At 34.4% G+C, this 22,322-nt stretch overlaps 1 protein-coding gene across 3 annotated transcripts in view; it reads right to left on the reverse strand.

Moving 5' to 3' along the window:
* LOC134721038 (fibrocystin-L-like) overlaps positions 1 to 19,069 on the reverse strand; it is a 95,297-nt gene extending 76,228 nt beyond the window's left edge. For all 3 annotated transcript variants that reach the window (XM_063583723.1, XM_063583722.1, XM_063583720.1), the window contains exons 1-4: positions 18,971 to 19,069; positions 12,442 to 12,516; positions 11,371 to 11,512; positions 10,612 to 10,714 (exon numbers count right to left, since the gene is read on the reverse strand). In XM_063583723.1, the coding sequence (XP_063439793.1) occupies positions 10,612 to 10,714; positions 11,371 to 11,512; positions 12,442 to 12,516; positions 18,971 to 19,043 (393 nt within the window). In that variant the 5' untranslated portion in view covers positions 19,044 to 19,069. The remainder of the gene's footprint in view (positions 1 to 10,611; positions 10,715 to 11,370; positions 11,513 to 12,441; positions 12,517 to 18,970) is intronic.
* Positions 19,070 to 22,322: the final 3,253 nt, after the last annotated feature.

The following is a 22,322-nucleotide window of genomic DNA, read 5'->3' on the forward strand; positions in this document are numbered from 1 at the left end:
CTTGTTATTTTGCAAATGTCGGAGCCCCGCTTGACAGTTTCCCAAATGACCAATTTATTAGAAAACCTTACAGTTCCGTTCCCACACTGTGACCTTGTCATTGCTAGGTTACCGTCAGCAATTTTGAAATAAAATGTATACTAAAAAAACACAACTACCTACTGCTGGGTACATGTAGTTCTGAGGATCATACAAATTGTTGACACCTACTTTGTATATTGAATATAAAAAAAAACCTGTTGACCAGTGTTTATAGTAAGCGAGACCATCTTGGACCATCCCATTATTAAAAAGCACAACTTTATATAATGGTTTACATTATGCCATAATTCCATAAATATGAATGTGTCTATCCTTTTCCGAGAACTTGTCGAGACAATAAAATTATGGTGAAAAAGAAAAAAAAAACAGAAAAAAAACAACCAATAACAATATGCACCCTCGCCCTTTGAAAGGGATACCATAGAACGCTCTATAGCAGATGCAAGGTAATTAAACAATGCAATAAGGGATTATATAGACAGACCTGGGGATCCTCTAGAACGCACTACAGAATATGCGCGATTATTAAACAAAACTGGATCCTATAGACCGCCCAGGGGATCGTATACAACAACCTATTATAAATACATGATGCACAACCAACAGGGGATCCTATAGACCGCCCCGGGGATCCAATAGAACGCCCTATAGCAGATACACAATTATTAAACCACAATGGATCCTATGGAACGCCTATGGGATCATATATATAACGCCCTCTAATAGATCCATGATGAAAAAACTACAGGGCTCCTATAGACCGATCCTGGGATTTTATGGAACACCCTCTAGAAGAAACATGTTGAACAAACAACAGAGGATCCTATGGACCGACCCGGGGATCCCAAAGAATTCCCTATAGCAGATGCACGATTATTAAACAATACGGGGTCCTATAGACCGCCCAGGGGATCCTATAAAACAACCTGTTATATATTCATGATTAACAACCAACAGGGCATCCTATAGAACGCCCAATACATATATACAACTATTAAACCACAGGGGGTCATATCAACCGCCCATGGGAGCATATATATAACGCCCTCTAATAGATACATGATGAAAAAACTACAGGGCTCCTATAGACCGACCCTGGGGTTTATGGAACACCCTCTAGAAGAAACATGTTGAACAAACAACAGGGGATCATATAGCAGAAACACGATTATAACATAACAGGTTATCCTATAGACACAACAGGGGATCAATTAAAACGCTCTCTAGTAGATAAATCTAGTGAATACATGATAACCAAACAATGGGATCCTATAGACCGCCCCGGGGATCCTATAGAACGCCACATACAGATACACAACTATTAAACCACAGGGCTCCTTTATAGACCGACCCTGGCATTTTATAAAACACCATCTGGAAGAAACATGTTTAACAAACAACAGGAATCATATTCACCGACCTGGGGATCCTATAGAATAACCTGTTATAGATACATGATGAACAACCAACAGGGGATCCTATAGACCGCCCCACGGATCCAATAGAACGCCCTATAGCAGATACATAATTATTAAACCACAAGGGATCTGATAGAACGCCCTCTAATAGATACATGGTGCACAAACAACAAGGCTCCTATAGACCGACCCGGTTATCCCAAAGAATGTCCTTCGGGGATTCTACATGGAACGCCCTATAGCAGATACGTTATAGATAATGCATATTTTAAGGTTTTTCTTGTCGTAGAACACACCGAGGGGTGACAGGATTGATCAAATGAAAGACCGACCGGAGGGAGGTCTTTCTTTGAACAATCCTGACACCCCGAGGTGTGTTCTACGACAAGAAAAACCTTAAAATATGCATTATCTGACTTATATACCGTCAAAAAATATTAATTTTATAAAGATTTGTAAAATTAAGTATCCTTTTTTACCGACAACACTAAAGTGGGATATTCCTTTCTAATGCGTTCAGGTTTAATACGCCCTGCGGCTCATTTAAAATGTGAAATAAAACTCACTAAATAATTTAGATATAAATCTTTTAAAAATTGTTATCCATACACAATGCAAATATTACTGTAACTGCATGAAGTAAGACACAAATGTATTGTTACCATCCGATAACGGTGCATGACAAATACAAGACACATTGTAAGTTATTTATTGTATCACTTAGCTTATGGAAAAGGGGGAGGGGTATGTTTTTTTTACGTTTTGTTATGTTATTTCTATCGCGGAAAAGTTGTTATTTATTTATCCATTTTACTTGAATCGAATGAAAAATTCAGAAAGGTTGTCTTTCGAACAGCAATACATTTTATTAAAAGATAATCAGGATAAAATTATATACCCTCCGCACCCGACCCTTTCGTGTTATTCAATAGAATATAAGATTATTTTATTAGTTGATCAGTTGATAGAGTAAAAGGTATACATACATTTTAAAAAGTTACGAACTGACACGAAGACGAATATAAATACATATAGGTCACAGTATGATTTCCTATTCAGTGTGTATCGTTCTGAACATGCATGAAATATTTTCCACTGGACGTTAAGCAATCAACCAATTCAGTTTGACTCGATAAGATTTTCCAAATCTTACACACAAATATGTTAAATTTTGATTTTTTTTATGAAAGTCTACATTACAATTCATCTGACCTATATGATAATGTTTCTTTCTTATAGCGATAAATCAACAAAACTTCACGTTATTTTTTTTCTAAAATTAAATTGCGGGTCTACAATGACGGTTTCTTTTACATCTATAATCGGTTGAACTTTAGAAAATAAATTTCGAAATCGGCAACAAAATACTATAAGACGAATAAAATTTTGAAGTAAATCATAGATTGCATGTTAATCAAGGAAAATAATGACCGTACACAGGTCATTATTGTATGCCTTGGAGCATATACCATTGAAACATGGTATCGTCCGGGTTGATTCTGAAAAAGAATGACCTGACGTTCTGAAAGAGAATAACTCCATATAGGTATATAAACAACTATTAACCTATCCCGAAGACCGACCCTTGAATGTGCAGGGGATCATGTAGAACGCCCTGTAATATATACATGAAAAACAAACAACAGTCTAACCTATATAGAACGTCCCATAGTAGATGTATAATATTCAAACAACAGGGGACCCTGTATAGCGTCCTTTAGTAAATATATGTTCAGACAACAGGGGATTATGTAGACCGCCCAGGGGATCGTGTAGAACGCCCCTTAGTATATACACGATAAACAAACAATATAGGGGATCATATAGAACGTTCTATAGTAGATATATAATGTTCAGACAACAGGGGATCCTGTAGAACGCCCTTTAATATATACATAATAAACAAACAATATATGGGATTCTATAAAACGTTTTATAGTAGATATATAATGTTCAGACAAAATAGGATACTGTAGAACGCCCTATAAAATAAACACGAACAACACCAGCAGGGGATCCTATTTTAGATATTTAACGTTGAGAAAAAAGGAGATCCTGCAGACCGCTCAAGGGATCATAAAAGCCTTATAGTATATACATGAAAAACAAACTACAGAGGGACCTACAGAATTTCCTATCTCAGATGGATGATTTTAAACAAAAGAGGATCATGTAGAACGACCTGTAGTATAAACATGAAAAACAATCGATAGGGGCTCTTATAGGACGTCCTTTAGTAAATGTATAATGTTCAGACAACAGGGGATTGTGTAGACCGCCAAGTGAATGAACAACAAACAACAGGGGATCCTATAGAACGTCGTATAGTAGATAAATAATGCTGAGAAAAGAGGGTATCCCGCAGACCGCCCAGAGGATACTGTAGAACGCCCTATATTAAGAACATGAACAACAAACAACAGTCTAACCTATATAGAACGTCCCATAGTAGATGTATAATGTTGAGAAAACAGGGGATCCTGTAGACCGCCTAAGGAATCCTGTAGAAACGCCCAATAGTATACACTTGAAAAAAAACCAGGGAATCATGTAGAACGTCCAGGGGATACTGTAGAACGCCCTATAATATATACATGAACAACAAACAACAGGGGATCATATAGAACGTCTTATAGACCAACAGATCAACCAAGTGATCCTATAGAAAGACTTATAGTATATACATGATAATTAAACAACAGGGGAACCTTTAGAATGTCCTATCTTAAATGCATAACATTCATAAACAACAGGGGACCCTGTAGAACGCCCTTTAGTATCTACCTGAAAAACAAATAACAGGGGAACCTATGGAATTTCTTATCTCAGATGCATACTATTTTAACAAAAGTGGATCCTGTAGACCACCCAGGGGATACTGTAGAACGCCCTATAGTATAAACATAAACAACAAACAACAGGGGACCCTATAGAACGTCCTATAGTAGATATATAATGTTAAGAAAACAGGAGATCCTGTAGACCGCCTAGGGGATCCTGTAGAACGCCCTATATATAGAATACACTTGAAAAAACAAACAACATGGGAACCTGAAAAACGTCTTATAGTAAATAAATAATGTTGAGAAAACAGGGAATCCTGCAGACCGCCCAGGGGATACTGTAGAACGCCCTATAGTATAAACACGAACAACAAACAACAGGGAGATCATAGAACGTCATATAGTACATATATAATGTTGAGAAAACAGGGGATCCTGCAGAACAACCAAGTGGTCCTGTAGAAAGCCTTATAGTATATACCTGATAAATAAACAACAGGGGAACCTTCAGAATGTCCTATCTTAAATGCATAATTTTCATAAACAACAGGGGACCCTGTAGACCGTGCAATGGAATCATGTTGAACGCCCTATAGTATAGCCTTGAAAAACAGTCTTCTGAACGTCCTATAGTAGATATATGATGTTAAGACAACAGGGGATCCTGTAGAACGCCCTATAGTATATACTTGAAAAATAAACAACAGGGGATCCTAAAGAACGTCTTATAGTAGATAATTAATGTTGAGAAAACAGGGGATCCTGCAGACCGCCTAGGGGATCATGTAGAACGCCATATAGTATACCCTTGAAAAACAAACAACAGGGAATCCTGTAGATCGTCTTACAGTAAATAAATAATGTTGAGAAAACAGGGGACCCTGCAGACCGCCCAGGGGATACTGTAGAACGCCCTATAGTATAAACACGAACAATAAACAACCGGGGATCCTGCAGATCGCCCAAGGGATCCTGTAGAACGCCCTTTAGTATATACTTGATTAACAAAAAAAGGGGATCCTATTGAACGTCTTATAGTTGATAATTAATGTTGAGAAAACAGGGGATCCTGCAGACCGCCTAGGGGATCCTGTAGAACGCCCTATAGTATAAACATGAACAACAAAAATAAACAACAGGGGGTCTTATAGAACGTCCTTTAGTAGATATATAATGTTAAGGCAACAGGGGATCCTGCAGACCGCCCAAGGGATCCTGTAGAACGCCCTTTAGTATATACTTGATTAACAAAAAAAGGGGATCCTATTGAACGTCTTATAGTTGATAATTAATGTTGAGAAAACAGGGGATCCTGCAGACCGCCTAGGGGATCCTGTAGAACGCCCTATAGTATAAACATGAACAACAAAAATAAACAACAGGGGGTCTTATAGAACGTCCTTTAGTAGATATATAATGTTAAGGCAACAGGGGATCCTGCAGACCGCCCAAGGGATCCTGTAGAACGCCCTTTAGTATATACTTGATTAACAAAAAAGGGGATCCTATATAACGTTTTATAGTAGATAATTAATGTTGAGAAAACAGGGGATCCTGTAGACCGCCCAGGGGATACTGTAGAACGCCCTGTAGTATAAAGATGAACAACAAACAACAGAGGACCCCATAGAACGTCCTATAGTAGATATATAGTGTTGAGAAAACAGGGGATCCTGCAGACCGCCTAGGGGATCCTGTAGAACGCCCTATAGTATAAACATGAACAACAAAAATAAACAACAGGGGGTCTTATAGAACGTCCTTTAGTAGATATATAATGTTAAGGCAACAGGGGATCCTGCAGACCGCCCAAGGAATCCTGTAGAACGCCCTTTAGTATATACTTGATTAACAAAAAAGGGGATCCTATATAACGTTTTATAGTAGATAATTAATGTTGAGAAAAAAGGGGATCCTGTAGACCGCCCAGGGGATACTGTAGAACGCCCTGTAGTATAAAGATGAACAACAAACAACAGAGGACCCCATAGAACGTCCTATAGTAGATATATAGTGTTGAGAAAACAGGGGATCCTGCAGACCGCCTAGGGGATCCTGTAGAACGCCCTATAGTATACACTTGAAAAACAAACAACAGGGAATCCTGTAGATCGTTTTACAGTAAATAAATAATGTTAAGAAAACAGGGGATCCTGCAGACCGCCCAGGGGATACTGTAGAACGCCCTATAGTATAAAGATGAACAACAAACAACAGAGGACCCCATAGAACGTCCTATAGTAGATATATATATATAATGTTGAGAAAACAGGGATCCTGCAGACCGCCTAGGGGATCCTGTAGAACGCCCTATATATAGTATACACTTGAAAAACAAACAACAGGGAATCCTGTAGATCGTCTTACAGTAAATAAATAATGTTGAGAAAAAAGGGGATCCTGCAGACCGCCCAGGGGATACTGTAGAACGCCCTATAGTATCAACACGAACAATAAACAACAGGGGATCCTGCAGACCGCCCAAGTGATCCTGTAGAACGCCCTTTAGTATATACTTGATTAACAAAAAAAGGGGATCCTATAGAACGTCTTATAGTTGATAATTAATGTTGAGAAAACAGGGGATCCTGCAGACCGCCAAGGGGATCCTGTAGAACGCCCTATAGTATAAACATGAACAACAAAAATAAACAACAGTGGGTCTTATAGAACGTCCTTTAGTAGATATATAATGTTAAGGCAACAGGGGATCCTGCAGACCGCCCAAGGGATCCTGTAGAACGCCCTTTAGTATATACTTGATTAACAAAAAAGGGGATCCTATAGAACGTTTTATAGTAGATAATTAATGTTGAGAAAACAGGGGATCCTGTAGACCGCCCGGGGGATACTGTAGAACGCCCTGTAGTATAAAGATGAACAACAAACAACAGAGGACCCCATAGAACGTCCTATAGTAGATATATAATGTTGAGAAAACAGGGGATCCTGCAGACCGCCTAGGGGATCCTGTAGAACGCCCTATATATAGTATACACTTGAAAAACAAACAACAGGGAATCCTGTAGATCGTCTTACAGTAAATAAATAATGTTGAGAAAATAGGGGATCCTGCAGACCGCCCAGGGGATACTGTAGAACGCCCTATAGTATCACCTCGAACAATAAACAACAGGGGATCCTGCAGACCGCCCAAGGGATCCTGTAGAACGCCCTTTAGTATATACTTGATTAACAAAAAAAGGGGATCCTATAGAACGTCTTATAGTTGATAATTAATGTTGAGAAAACAGGGGATCCTGCAGACCGCCCAAGGGATCCTGTAGAACGCCCTTTAGTATATACTTGATTAACAAAAAAAGGGGATCCTATAGAACGTCTTATAGTTGATAATTAATGTTGAGAAAACAGGGGATCCTGCAGACCGCCCGGGGGATACTGTAGAACGCCCTATAGTATAAAGATGAACAACAAACAACAGGGGAACCTGTAGAACGTCTTATAGTAAATAAATAATGTTGAGAAAACAGGGGATCCTGCAGACCGCCCAAGGGATCTTAAAAGCCCTTTAGTATCTACCTGAAAAACAAATAACAGGGGAACCTATAGAATTTCCTATCTCAGATGCATAATATTTTAACAAAAGAGGATCCTGTAGACCACCCAAGGGATACTGTAGAACGCCCTATAGTATAAACATATTAAACAAACAACAGGGGACCCTATAGAACGTCTTATAGTAGATATATAATGTTGAAAAAGAGAAGATCCTGTAGACCAACCAAGGGATTCTATAGAAAGCCTTATAGTATATACATGATAGGCAAACAACAGGGGAACCTATTGCAAGTACTATCTTAAATGCATAATTTTTATAAACAGGGTATCCTGTAGATCGCTCAGGTATTCTGTAGAACGCCCTGTAGTATATACTTGAAAAACAAACAACAGGGGATCATATACGTCTTATAGTATATCTATAATGTTGAGAAAACAAGGGATCCTGTAGACCGCCTATGGGATCCTGTAGAACGCCCTATAGTATACACTTGAAAAACAAACATGGGATCCTGTAAAACGTTCTCTTAGCCTAGTAGATACACTAGAAACAAACAATAGGGTATCCTATAGAACGTTCTATAGTTTATATATAATGTTGAGAAAACAGGGGATCCCAAAGACCGACCAAGGGATCCTGTAGAGAGTCCTCAAGTATAAACATAATAAACAAACAACAGGGGATCGATTCTTTAGAACGTTCTCTTAGCCTAGTAGATACATCAAAAACAAACAATAGGGTATCCTATAGAACGTTATATAGTTAATATATAATATTCAGACAACAGGGGATCTGGAGAACACGCCCTTTAGTATAATACATGATAAACAAACAATATGAGATCCTATATATATATTTTTTCTCCAAAATTACAGTGCCCATAAAGGGCATAAAATCAGATACAATTGATTTACATAATTGGTAACAACAACAATAAAAGAGGCGTACACATATATATTTGGAAAATGAGCATTGGTCAGAATCAAGCCAAAAACTAATAAAATTACATAATATATATATTTATTCTCAAATTGTTTTCTTGACTTAGTGTCAGAGTTCATACTTGATCTCCTTAATTCAAAACAGTCACCAATAGAACAGCCCAGTTTTTCCATAAGAGTAACATGTTTTTGGGTCAAGAGCCATAAAAATTTAGAAGATTTTAAATTTATAAAATTATAACAATTGTTAGAAATGTCTTGGAAAAATCGTCCCTTTGAATATCATAAAGAGGGCATTCTAATAAAAAATGAAGCTCATCTTCACCTTTACTGAGTGAGCAATTAGAACAAAGACATTGTCTTATCGGGCCCTTTTATAGCTGACTATGCGGTATGGGCTTTGCTCGTTGTTGAAGGCCGTATGGTGACCTATAGTTGTTAATATTTGTTTCATTTTGGTCTCTGTGGATAGTTGTCTCATTGGCAATCATACCACATCTTCTTTTTTTTATTTTATATGACAATATTTTTACATTGATAAAATTATAGTAAAATACAAAGGAAATCTACCAATCTCTGACATTACAGCTTTATTACTTGACTTTCTGTTTACACCAAGAATGTATTTCATAAATTTGGTATGAGCTTTTTCAGAAGAATCCTGACCAGAAACTTGTTCCTATAGAACGTTCTATTCTATACTAGATATATATATATATATATTATATAATATTCAGACAACAATGGATCCTGTAGACTGCCCAGGGGATCCTGTAGAACGTCCTTTAGTGTATACATGATAAACAAACAATATAAGGAATCCTATAGAACGTTCTGTAGTAAATATACAGGGTTCATACAACAGGGGATCATGTAGAACGCCCTCACATAGCTTTATTGTAAACAAGTAACAATGGTTCCTATAGAACGTCCCGCTATAGTAGAATGGTCAGACAACAGGGGGTCAGATTACAGATTCGTTTCTTTAAACGCAGACCAGTTTAAACATCCTCTCACACTCCTGTAAAGCCTTAATTTAGTACGTGTAACATGTTTAACATGTGTAGGCTATATCTTTTTTTCAATTTGCCTACCGATAAAAATACTCTTTTAAACGGATAATACAAATATTATTAATTCCATAGTACATCCAAAGCCATGGGACCACGTGCATGTGACATTTGCAGGTCTTTACAACATAATTATGGCACTTTTAAAGTACTACTGTTTATCATATCTATATCAAATGTATCATATGTATTTTAAAAAGGAATCTGTATATATATATTTTCACAATGATATATGCTACTGTAATGCGGTACATTGTCCTTTTTTTCATGTGATAAAAAATAAATAAAGCAAATTCACCGTGTTACGTGAAAGTTAATGATTTTGATTCGTTTTTTTTAATAGTTGTACATGTTGAGAATATTCTATTTTTAGAATAAGTATTTTCAGAATCGTTTATAAATAGCCTATAAATAGAATATGCATAATTCATGAATCGTGAGAGGCTCATCGTGACGTAAGGCGGTCTACGGGATCCCTTCTTCCGCTTACCATCCAGGAAGCGGAGTATAATTTAAGAGTCAAGTACGGAAAAAATAATTCCGTTTTTAGTTGTTTTTTTTCATCGCGGACTCCTAATAATTGATCGGATTATCAATATTGATTACTCCTAGCCTCTCCGAACACTCCCGCTTCCATAACAAATAAAACTTACCACCACGAAAAAAGCACAAAAGTGCTAAAAGTGTCCTGTCATATTTCGAATCAAGTTTTTCATATCTTTATTGCCGTCTTATATATATAGTTGAGGCTAAGGCCAACTACTTGATGGAGTTGGAGTCCCTGACTTTCTGGTCGTCCTTCTTTATTTATCGGAACAGAAAAAATATTAAACTTACCTGGAATATACATTGTGTGTCATCTGCAGCACAGTGATTGGCAGCAGGGACATCTACACCGTCTACACTGACCTTGACGGTATATTCACCGTCTGGCATAGGTCTAAAAGCAGACGTAATTATACTTCATTTCAATGCATGGATACAATTTAATTAAAATATAGAAGATCATAAAACTGTGAGGTCATTATTTATTAGTAGAAGACAAGTTTCAAGACATGAGAGAATTTATTGAGTCAATTATGGCGCTCCGATTGCGGAGCATATTTATAAGTATAAGATAAATACATTAATATAAACACTTTAAACAACAAGGATTAGTAAGAATGAAATGACAAAATAATTAATCCTATATATGTTATATATGTCTGGATTAACCAAAGATTTTTATAATTAAAATCCTTGGATTAGCAATAATCGAATGCAAGTTATGGAATAGACCACTTCAAGAAATTAAAACTATAGCCTACAATACATGTAAAAAGTCAAAAAAGCTACATGAACATGTATCATAGGCTAACAGACAGTACAAGTATACTTCAAGGGGAACCAAACAACATTATGAGTTAATTAAATACCGATAAAACGTGATTGGGTATTTGCAGTCCAGAAACAAAGCGGCTCTTCTCCGTATACGGAATTCGTTGATTTTAATACGAGAAATACTCGAAATTTATCTTAAACATTTAAAGTACTATTTTTGCTAGCTTTATGGACGAAGTGTTTACTTCACACATTTCTAACAACATATGTAAATACCTTGTGTAGCAAGTAGCCTGGGATGGCGTGCAACCATCCACATGTATATCGCATTCATATTCACGTGTCCCTTGGATAAGCTTTACTTTGTTACCTAGATTTTCATTTCCTGCTCCAAAGTTAAACTGGGTATTTGCAAACCCTGAAGTAAAATATAAATTAACAATTATAATTGTAATTAAAATATTTCTCATCAGAGCAGTATAAACTATTGCATTTCTCATCAGAATATTATAAACTATTGCATTTCTCATCAGAACAGTATAAACTATTGCATTTCTCATCAGAACAGTAAAAAACTATTGCATTTCTCACCAGAACAGTATAAACTATTGCATTTCTCATCAGAACAGTAAAAACTATTGCATTTCTCATCAGAACAGTATAAACTATTGCATTTATCATCAGGACAGTAAAAACTATTGCATTTCTCACCAGAACAGTAAAAACTATTGCATTTCTCATCAGAACAGTAAAAACTATTGCATTTCTCATCAGAACAGTATAAGCTATTGCATTTCTCATCAGAACAGTAAAAACTATTGCATTTCTCACCAGAACAGTATAAACTATTGCATTTCTCATCAGAACAGTAAAAACTTTTGTGCTTCTCATCAGAACAGTAAAAACTATTGCATTTCTCATCAGAACAGTAAAACTATTGCATTTCTCATCAGAACAGTATAAACTATTGCATTTCTCATCAGAATAGTATGTAAACTATTGCATTTGCTTTATGTATGTAGACTTTTTTAAATATTTTTTTACATTTAATTCCTCTTCCATCGGCATATTTATATGTTATCAGACATCATTTAATTTATGCTCAATCTACATTGTATTTAAAAATTAAAAGTGGTTTATATATATACTATTGGATCAAAGCAGACGTGGGGTCTTTTTCAACAAGACAAAATAAAAAATAAAAATCTAAATGTCACCCCACTATATAAAACAATAGACACATTTCTATGCAATATGTAAACGCTCTTAGTTAGATAAGTACTGAATAATGTTAATAAAGACGATCAAAGACTTATCGCCATATAACTTAAAGGGAAATATACATACCTGCCCCTGAGATGGTTATTCTGGTGCCTCCATTTCTACTTCCGTATTTCGGCGAAAGCCCTGTTATAGTTGTAGCTAGACAAAAGTAGAGAAGATGTATTTATAACTGCTGTATAATCAGGCTTTAAAATCTTGAGTTTCCATTTGAAAAAACTTCCGTATGAAATAATGCATATTATTAAAAGAAAATTCTCGATAATGGGTATTAAAAGCATTGCTATGTTTCTGCTTGTACTCTGAAGTGATGCATGTATAGACTAATACAGTATTTGATAATCCAATGAGCGACAAAGCATCAATTATTTCTGAAAATAATAAGGAAATTAGAACAAAGGACAATAAAAAAGTCAATAAACAATAAACTTACATACACGCACAATACAAAAAAAGAAAAGATTTAGAATCAAAGAACTTTTATGACACTAGTCTGGAAAAAGGTAGTACATGTATGAATGGCCATTAAAACATATTGAATAGATATTAAAGTTGGAAAAACATATCCAAGGACAAATTTGATATTTAAATTGATAATTTATCTAATAAAAACATACGCATATACTTTATATAAGTTAATATTTAAGTTATCTAACTAATGATCAATATAAACATAGTTGATACATAAATACTTAAAACTGACGTGAGTTCGTGACCGTCGTTTCTTTTATCTTCAGACTATTTTTCATAAAATATCTGTATCATTTTAATAAATTTGTCATAGTTCCAGAAAATGATTCCTTTCACGAATCATTTAACTCAGGGTATAATATATAGGTAGAGTTAATGGATACATTCATCAATTCATGATGAAAATGCAATTATTTGAACCCTTCATGGCTTGTTGACATAACATATGCACTGTAAAAGTTTAATGACTTTATAACTTTTAATTTCACACCAGATAATTGAAAATTATTATTTTAAAAATTCAATTTGTTGGCAAAGGAATCTGAAAGGTGTTTATGATACCTCAATTTGTTTATAGAACCGAAAAAAAGATTACTTATATCAACCACAGTTTATAGTATGCATGATTTATTTTAAAAGTGTAAAACTCTGGTTAAGTACACGAATACTTAAGAATATCTTAAATTATAGATTAGCATAAGATAAGTATTTATATTCCCTGAGATTATTTTTACGTACAATTAATTTGTTCATTGTGATATTAAAAATTCAGTCAACGAAACCTACCTGGCATCAATCAGGCGGGAAAAAATGGCTTATAAGCTATGTTTAGACAAAATAATTGAAATTTGCTACTTTGATATGTATCGGACCGTAATATTGATAATACGACCAAAACGAGAAATATTAATGTTACAAAGAAATAATTATTATGAATTATTTGGACCAGGGTATGAGAGACCAACAGTTAAGTGAAAGTTAGTTCCCTGGTTTCACCAATTTGTTTTTTTTAACGTTTTGACAATCGACATAATTGTAACAGAATGCTAAACTATATATTATTCGGCTGTTGTATGCTCTTCATTTTGTCGGGATGTTGTCTCTTTGACATATTTCCCTTTCAATTCTCAAATTTAACACATGTAACTTGCGTTATCTGACAGTTATCAAAAGTAACATTATTAAATATGATATACAACCGATTGTATCATAGTTATATTAAATCCCTACATTTAACAAAATAGATTTATTGATAACATGTTTTCCCCGGTCTACTACTACCTATTGTTTATTCTTGTAATATGACGGTGTATTATCAGACATAGAACAAGATTTAAATAAAATCCAATTGGCCAGTTATTGTATACAATTAGAAATTTGACGGCGATGGTAATAAAATAAACTTTGTTGAATTACATAATTGTATATAACTTAATTTTTAAAAGAAAAATAAATGCTTGCTAACCGAACGTACAGTGGCAAATATAACATGATTGTAAGTTATTTTTTTAAAGGAAAAGAAATGCTTGTTTACCGAACGTCCAGTGGCAAATAGTACATGTATATTCAGGACGAGAAAGTGAATCGACAAGTAAAACTCAGACAATAATGGACAAAAGACAGAAGTTTAGGACTCGCTATTACGTAAAATAAATATATAACAAGTATCTTTTTGTGAAATATTTTGAATGTACGTTAATGCATTTAGGAGCATAGAGTTTTAGGTAAGGCCAACTTCACAAAATTGTTGAATTATAAAATATGTTTAAAGTGGTATACTATTGGCATGCTCTCAGTTTGATACAATTAAAATAAGTTAGGTTAAATAAATAGGACATCATGTATATTTTAAATCAATCCATTGATGTTCACAGGAACATTTATTGACCTAACCATTTTGATAGGACACGGTCGGTATTTTGTTTCCGAGGGTAAACAATGGTATATTACAAAGTTAACGTATACCCATGTCGTATTGTATTTTACCATGTTTTAACAATTATAATCTGTTAAATCGATAAGGCTAGATAAACAATTTTGTATTGCATGGTATATAGAGACATTGATCCCCTATATTGTAAACTTTATAGTATACAACACATCTTTGTTCTTTACAGAGTTGAACTTCTGTCAACCTTTAACATTATTTACTATGTAAAATGTAAACTAAGGGAAAATATTAGGACTAAGGCTATACTAAAGATTCTTGCATTTTAATATTTTGGTTTTATGGATTATTACCGTTTCGTCATAAAATTGCCAATTTGAAGTTTTATATCATCAATTGATTTATGTCTAATCTAAATGCTTTATTTCAGAAGAAGCAAGTCATGTAATCAATGTAAGTTGGAAACTTATAAATTATTGAAATCTCAACTGAAACCGTATCGCGTTTATATCTTTATCTTCAACACCGCGTGAAAAATTAAAAGTTGAGTATATATGAGATGTGGACTCGCCCGAGCACGAAGAAGCCAAGAAAAAATATTTATTATTAATGCCATTTCGTATTAAATGTAACATTAACATTAAAATTTCCCAACAGAACCACGCGTTAAATATCATTGAAGTAAAGCTTATTGACTTATCCCGACATTTTTCCCGCGCATAAAACATATATCGCCGTTATCAAGAATTATCGTTTCCCTCTGCCTTTATCACCGATTATCATATTTCCTCTGCCTTTATCACTGATTATCGATTGCCTCTGCCTATATCAGTGATTATCGATTTCATTTGCCTACATCACTGATTATCGATTTCCTCTGCCTATATCACCGATGATCGATTTCGTCTGCCTATATCACTGAATATCGATTCCTCAGCCTTTATCACTGGTTATCGATTTCCTCTGCCTTTATCAGCGATTATCGATTACCTTTGCCTAAACTGATCGGCATGATAATCAACCCGGGACTCCCATATCGGCCTGAGCCGCTAACCAATATATTAATCTGCATAGTTATTACACTTTTATTACCAGTTTTGTTCCTTGGATGTTTAGATGATGCAAAACGCTCGCGTATTCCTGACCGTGCTTGAGGTGCATGATCCTTATTTTATGTTTAATAGAAGGGACTAATCAGATTTCATTTTACACCAATGAATGACGTTCAGTTTAGCTGGATTTCACGTGGAACATTTGCTTATCCTTATTACGGACATTAGGAACTCACCGGCTCAAAATAATGCAGAGATCCATTAGCAAACTGAACATTTGTGTATTTTTGTAGAAATTTAAAACACTTTCAATGCTATTTTATAACGCCATGTAGGCATGTTGTGGTTTAAAATTACTTTTCGTTTTCTCATCAAATGTAAGTGATTTTAACTGGAAAGACAATATATAGAATAACATTTCACAAAGCTGAACACAACAAACAATGTCATCATACGGTACTAAACCTATTTGGTTGTTTTATTTTCACGACAATGATTTAATCAGACGGAGACTTGCACAAATAAAAAAATCAATTGAACTGCTTCTAATAAAAGTTTCATAGTGAATTATTAATAAGCTGTTAAAGAAGTACTTTTTAAGAGTTTGTAATACAGCAGATGGATAGACGTTATACTACCAAAGAGACAAGCAGAAATGTAAATAATGATAACATTTGGTCATTTGTGGATGTAATTTAGTTTAGCATACACCATTTCAAAATCTTAGGTCATAAATATTTTTCATGCTTTAAGATCAAACATGTATAAAGGTATTCGTGCATTAAGAGTATAATATACAGTCGCTACTTGTATGTCGGTATATAAAGACTCGTATCAGGCCTGTTACAGGTTCATTAAATAATTAGTTCAATAGACATGTAATAATCAATTAACTAAATATAATGAGAGTTTTAGAATATCACACTTATTCGAAAACAATTGAATGCATATTAATACATGTTCTGGGTCAGGTACATATCAACTTGGCTGATCTAGATATGTCTATACAATATCATTATCGCAAGACAAAATATTACAGGTCTGTTGACAGTGTAGACCTACTCTAAGTCATCTTCGTATCAAGATATACATACTATTGTCCTAAAGATTTAATTTAAACAATAGTTATAAATCATAGTTATCACAGACTATATAATCACTAATATTGCAAGGTCATTTAAAGGTAACTCCACCATCGGCATAAGGTTTAAAAAAAAAGACGGCTTAGCTCTGGAGCGTTTACCTTTCTTTTACAGAGACTTCTAAAAATCACTTCTACAATTAATTAAATCGGACTAAATCTATATTTCTGTTTAAGCGAATAAAACGAACCTCGAATGGTATTATTTCTTTGATATTTAATGCGTTGATTTAAAATAAACAGTCAGCATGTATTTCGCTCAACGTCTTTAACGAAATTTTTAATTCTTTTACGAAAACATTTTTTAATTCTATCAAAATGTGAGAAATAAATAAAAAATAATAAACGACGATACTTTAAAAGCATGTTTTATGTAATCATTTATCCGAGCTTATTATAATGCATATCCTCAGTTTTCAATGCTTTGATGTTGACATAACTTTTGCAGTTGATGAATTTAGATACGGCTCCAGCTTCCAGCAGAATTTGAGTTAACCTAGATGGATTTGACTATTTATTTTAGGTTCCGTTTGGTAATAAGCTCATCACATCAAATTATTCATGTAGATGCTTAGCTTTTAGAATTGTGGGTTTGAGTCTTATTACAGAATGTCAAACCTGGAGGTCAACCCAGAGAAAGGCTTAGACTGCATCAAAAATAATTATAATTTTAGTGTTATTTTCATTCTTAATTTCATTAGTAAAGATTAGGGTTAAGATCTCATAAAACATGTTTAAGCCCGCCTGTCCCAGAAAACCTCTATGCGTGTTCTGCTCATTTTGATTCTTTTGTATGTATCGTCGTGTAATGTGGCGTACAATGTGCTAAACTAGTAGACATTGTGTTTTGCGGATGCGCGCCTCCGGTAGCGGGATTTTCTCTGTGCGTTGAAGACCCATTGGTGGCCTTGGATTGATTTCTGCTCTTTGGTCAGGTGTTGTCTCTTCCAAACATTTCCGTGCTATATCCTACACTCAATAACTCCGATGTATGTATGAATTCATGTGTCGTGTACAAACCAACATATAACAGCAAACACCATCTTAAACACTCTATCCTGACCGCGAACATCGTTTCGTATTAGGCAACGTCGAAAAATCTTGCCAAAATGACAGCTCTTAAAAAGTTTCATTAAAAAGAGACTTTCTATGATGAATTAGCAAACACCTATTTTCAAATGTTTATTTATAAATAAAAAAAGACTGCATATGAAAGACGAATTCTGAAAAAAGCCAATTATGGAGGGAAAAGAAGAATTAAAAAAATAAAATACAGATCCGCTTATTATTTCAAAAACAAATTGGTTTTTTTTTATTTTAAAGTGACAAAGTATGATTTTTAATGCTATATTATAGTTTCTATATTTTCTTGTTCATCTAACATAATGTTACGGTTTAAAGACGTCCTATCAATTATTAACATACGGATATCAAAATATAAACTACAGAATAATTTAGAAAGCTGGAATGTAATTTCTGTATTCTAGCAAACCTTTTCTTAAGCTATAAATTACTTGACTGTTTATTGTTTGGTAATTCTTATCATATACTTCATCTTTGTATACTATTTTAGATTTATAATAAACGCAGTTATCACTTTTTTTCTTTCTTTTTTTTTTTTTTTTTTTATAGTTTTCAAAATTCGTAAAATAAAAAGTTGATAATATTTGAAAACTGAAAAATACGATTCCTGAGTTAAGATGCATAAAATTCTTTTATCATCTGCAAGTTTTGAATTATTCAAAAACAATAATTTGAAAAGCACGCATAATGAGTTGTATTGGCGAAACCATTAATTTTGCACACTGTCTTTTTAATGCATGCATGTTATGCTTACTCTGGTTTTTATAAAATGATTAGTCTGTATTATTGAAAACTGAAAAACACGATTTCCGAATTAAGATGCATAAAATCTTAACTCTCCAAGAGTTTTGAAATATTAAAAAACAATAATGAAATGTATTGTGCATGCCATCTTTTTTATGCGTGCATGTTATGCTTACTCAAGTTTTTATAAACAATCAAATAAATATATGGCCTTACCTCCATTAGAAAAATCCACCAAGTTACATGCCCATAAAACAATACCGATTAATTCTACAAGACTTTTCTTCATAACGATATTTTGTAAAATGTGACGAATTTTAATTTAAATCACCCTTATATAGTCTATACCCACTGACGTAAGTTCTATTCAAAAGGCTTACATTGATTTTTGGACCATTGCTTGACCGAAGGTACATGTACTGTATACTTATATATTTAATAAGATATTATTTTTTGTATACATTTTAATAATTGGTTTTAAATGACCACTTTCATTAAAGTATAACCGACGTAAGTGCTAGTGTATCGACTAAGTACTGACTAAACTACTTATAGCTTTATTAGTAAGTCCCACTGGACCGAAAATATTCATTAAGTTATCATTGTAAAATGTTATTACAGAATTCTTTGAAATGCAATTAAAAAAAATTATCAGAAAAAAAATCAAAGTTTCTATTTTCCATTTGTCCATTTATTAAAATTATCATTTATCTTCATAAAAAATATTGAAACTCATTAGAGCTAAATGCCACCATTTAGAACGTGAGATATGCCGCCATTTAGAACGCCAGACATCCAATTATCTTTTTTAGATACTATAAAGACAATCCTGTTTCAAGATTTCAATGAAATATTGGATTCTCAGAAATTAGAAACTGAGACTACTAATATATCACAGTATATATATAGTAGATACATATGTGTTATAGTAGTCTCAGTTAGAAGTTACTGTACAAATTGCAGAATTACTTGCATTATAAAGAAAACGAAATCCTGCATTATACCAATGTTTATTTGTTATGCTATTGCTTTGAAACATATTGCATGCAAGTTGTAAAAAGTATAAATATTTGATAATGGTAAATAAGAACCAGCCATCTGGTACCCTTATGTACTATATATCTTTATTCTCATAAACCAAAATCCATAGTACAGAGATAATATAAACATTGGTAATATAACAAATAATAGTTGTCAGAATTAATACAAATGTATGATCTACAAGTAGGAAAAGAAAGAAATTCTAGCTTATATACATGTATAAACACATCATATATTTCTATACAATATGATATTAACGTTATAAAACAATGTTATCCCTAAGAGTCAAGCGGTTTGTTAATCAGTCTGATAAATTTGCACAATTGGTTTAACATACTGATGTTTTTAGTATTTCTAAATAATGAAATTCCAATATGTTTGGTCTATTTCGATGATAAGGTTTCATTGTTTTTCTTTACTGGAGGTAACAACGATAGCATAATCTCACCCAACAAGTACGAGTGGATACAAAAATTACACCTCTTACATTTTCATTAAACTCACTTATTCGACTCGGAAGAAACAAATAAGAAAATTTGTAAGACAATTCACTTTTATTTTTTCAATCATGCGAAGGTGGTCGTATATCATGATGACTGTTCTTTTGTTGTTAGTGCATACGCTTCAGAAGAGATCTCACAAAGATTTTTGGGTATACGATTCAGATGAGATCTCACGTAGATGTAAAGGGCATACGATACAGATGAGATCTCAAGTAGATGTTAAGGGCATGCGATACAGATGAGATCTCACGTAGATATTAAGGGCATACGACACAGAAGAGATATCATGTGGATGTTAAGGGCATACGACACAGAAGAAATTTCACGTGAATGTAAAGGGTAAACGATACAGATGAGATCTCATGTAAATGATAAGGGCATACGATACAGAAGAGATCCCATGTGAATGCTTCAGAAGAGATCTCACAAAGATTTTTGGGTAAACGATTCAGATGAGATCTCACGTAGATGTTAAGGGCATATAGTACAGATGAGATCTCAAGTGGATGATAAGGGCATTTAGTACAGATGAGATCTCACGTGGATGTTCAGGACATACACTTCATATGAGATCTCACGTGGATTTTAAGGGCAAACACTACATATGAGATCTCACGTAGATGTTAAGGGCATATAGTACAGACGAGATCTCACGTGGATGATAAGGGCGTATAGTACAGATGAGATCTCAACTGGATGTTCAGGGCATACAATACATATGAGATCTCACGTGGATGTTCAGGGCATACACTTCATATGAGATCTCACGTGGATTTTTAGGGCAAACACTACATATGAGATCTCACGTGGATGTTAAGGGCATACACTACATATGAGATCTCACGTGGAGGTTAAGGGCAGATGCAGATGAGATATCACGTAGATGTTAAGAGCATACACTACAGATGAGATCTCACGTGCATGTTAAGGGCATACGATACATATGAGATCTCACGTTGATGTTTAGTACATACAATACATATGAGATCTCACATGGATGTTAAGGGCATACAATACCGACGAGATCTCACGTTGATGTTAAGGGCATACGATACAGATGAGATCTCACGTAGATGTTAAGGGCAAACGACACAAAAGAGATATCATGTGGATGTTAAGGGCATACGACACAGAAGAAATTTTACGTGAATGTAAAGGGTAAACGATACAGATGAGATCTCATGTAAATGTTAAGGGCATACGATACAGATGAGATCTAATGTGCATGTTAAGGGCATACGATACTGAAGAGATCCCATGTGAATGCTTCAGAAGAGATATCACAAAGATTTTTTGGTAAACGATTCAGATGAGATCTCACGTAGATGTTAAGGGCATATAGTACAGATGAGATCTCACCTGGATGTTAAGGGCATACACTACATATGAGATCTCACGTGGTTGTTAAGGGCAGATGCAGATGAGATACCACGTGGATGTTAAGGACATACACTACAGATGAGATCTCGCGTGGATGTTAAGGGCATACACTACATATGAGATCTCACGTGCATGTTAAGGGCATACGATACAAATGAGATCTCACGTGGATGTGTAGTACATACAATACATATGAGATCTCACGTGGATGTTTAGTGCATACAATACATATGAGATCTCACGTAGTGGATGTTAAGGGCATACGATACCGATGAGATATCATGTAGATGTTAAGGGCATACGATACAGATGAGATCTCAAGAAGACGTTAAGGGCATACGATACAGATGAGATATCGCGTAGATGTTAAGGGCATACGACACAGAAGAGATATCATGTGGATGTTAAGGGCATACGACACAGAAGAAATCTCACGTGAATGTAAAGGGTAAACAATACAGATGAGATCTCATGTAAATGTTAAGGGCATACGATACAGAAGAGATCTAATGTGCATGTTAAGGGCATACGATACAGAAGAGATCCCATGTGAATGTTAAGGGCATATGATACAGATGAGATCTCACGTAGATGTTAAGGGCATACAATATAGATGAGATCCCATGTGAATGTTAAGGGCATAC

This window comes from Mytilus trossulus, chromosome 6, assembly GCF_036588685.1.
Source record: "Mytilus trossulus isolate FHL-02 chromosome 6, PNRI_Mtr1.1.1.hap1, whole genome shotgun sequence".
NCBI lineage: Eukaryota > Metazoa > Mollusca > Bivalvia > Mytilida > Mytilidae > Mytilus > Mytilus trossulus.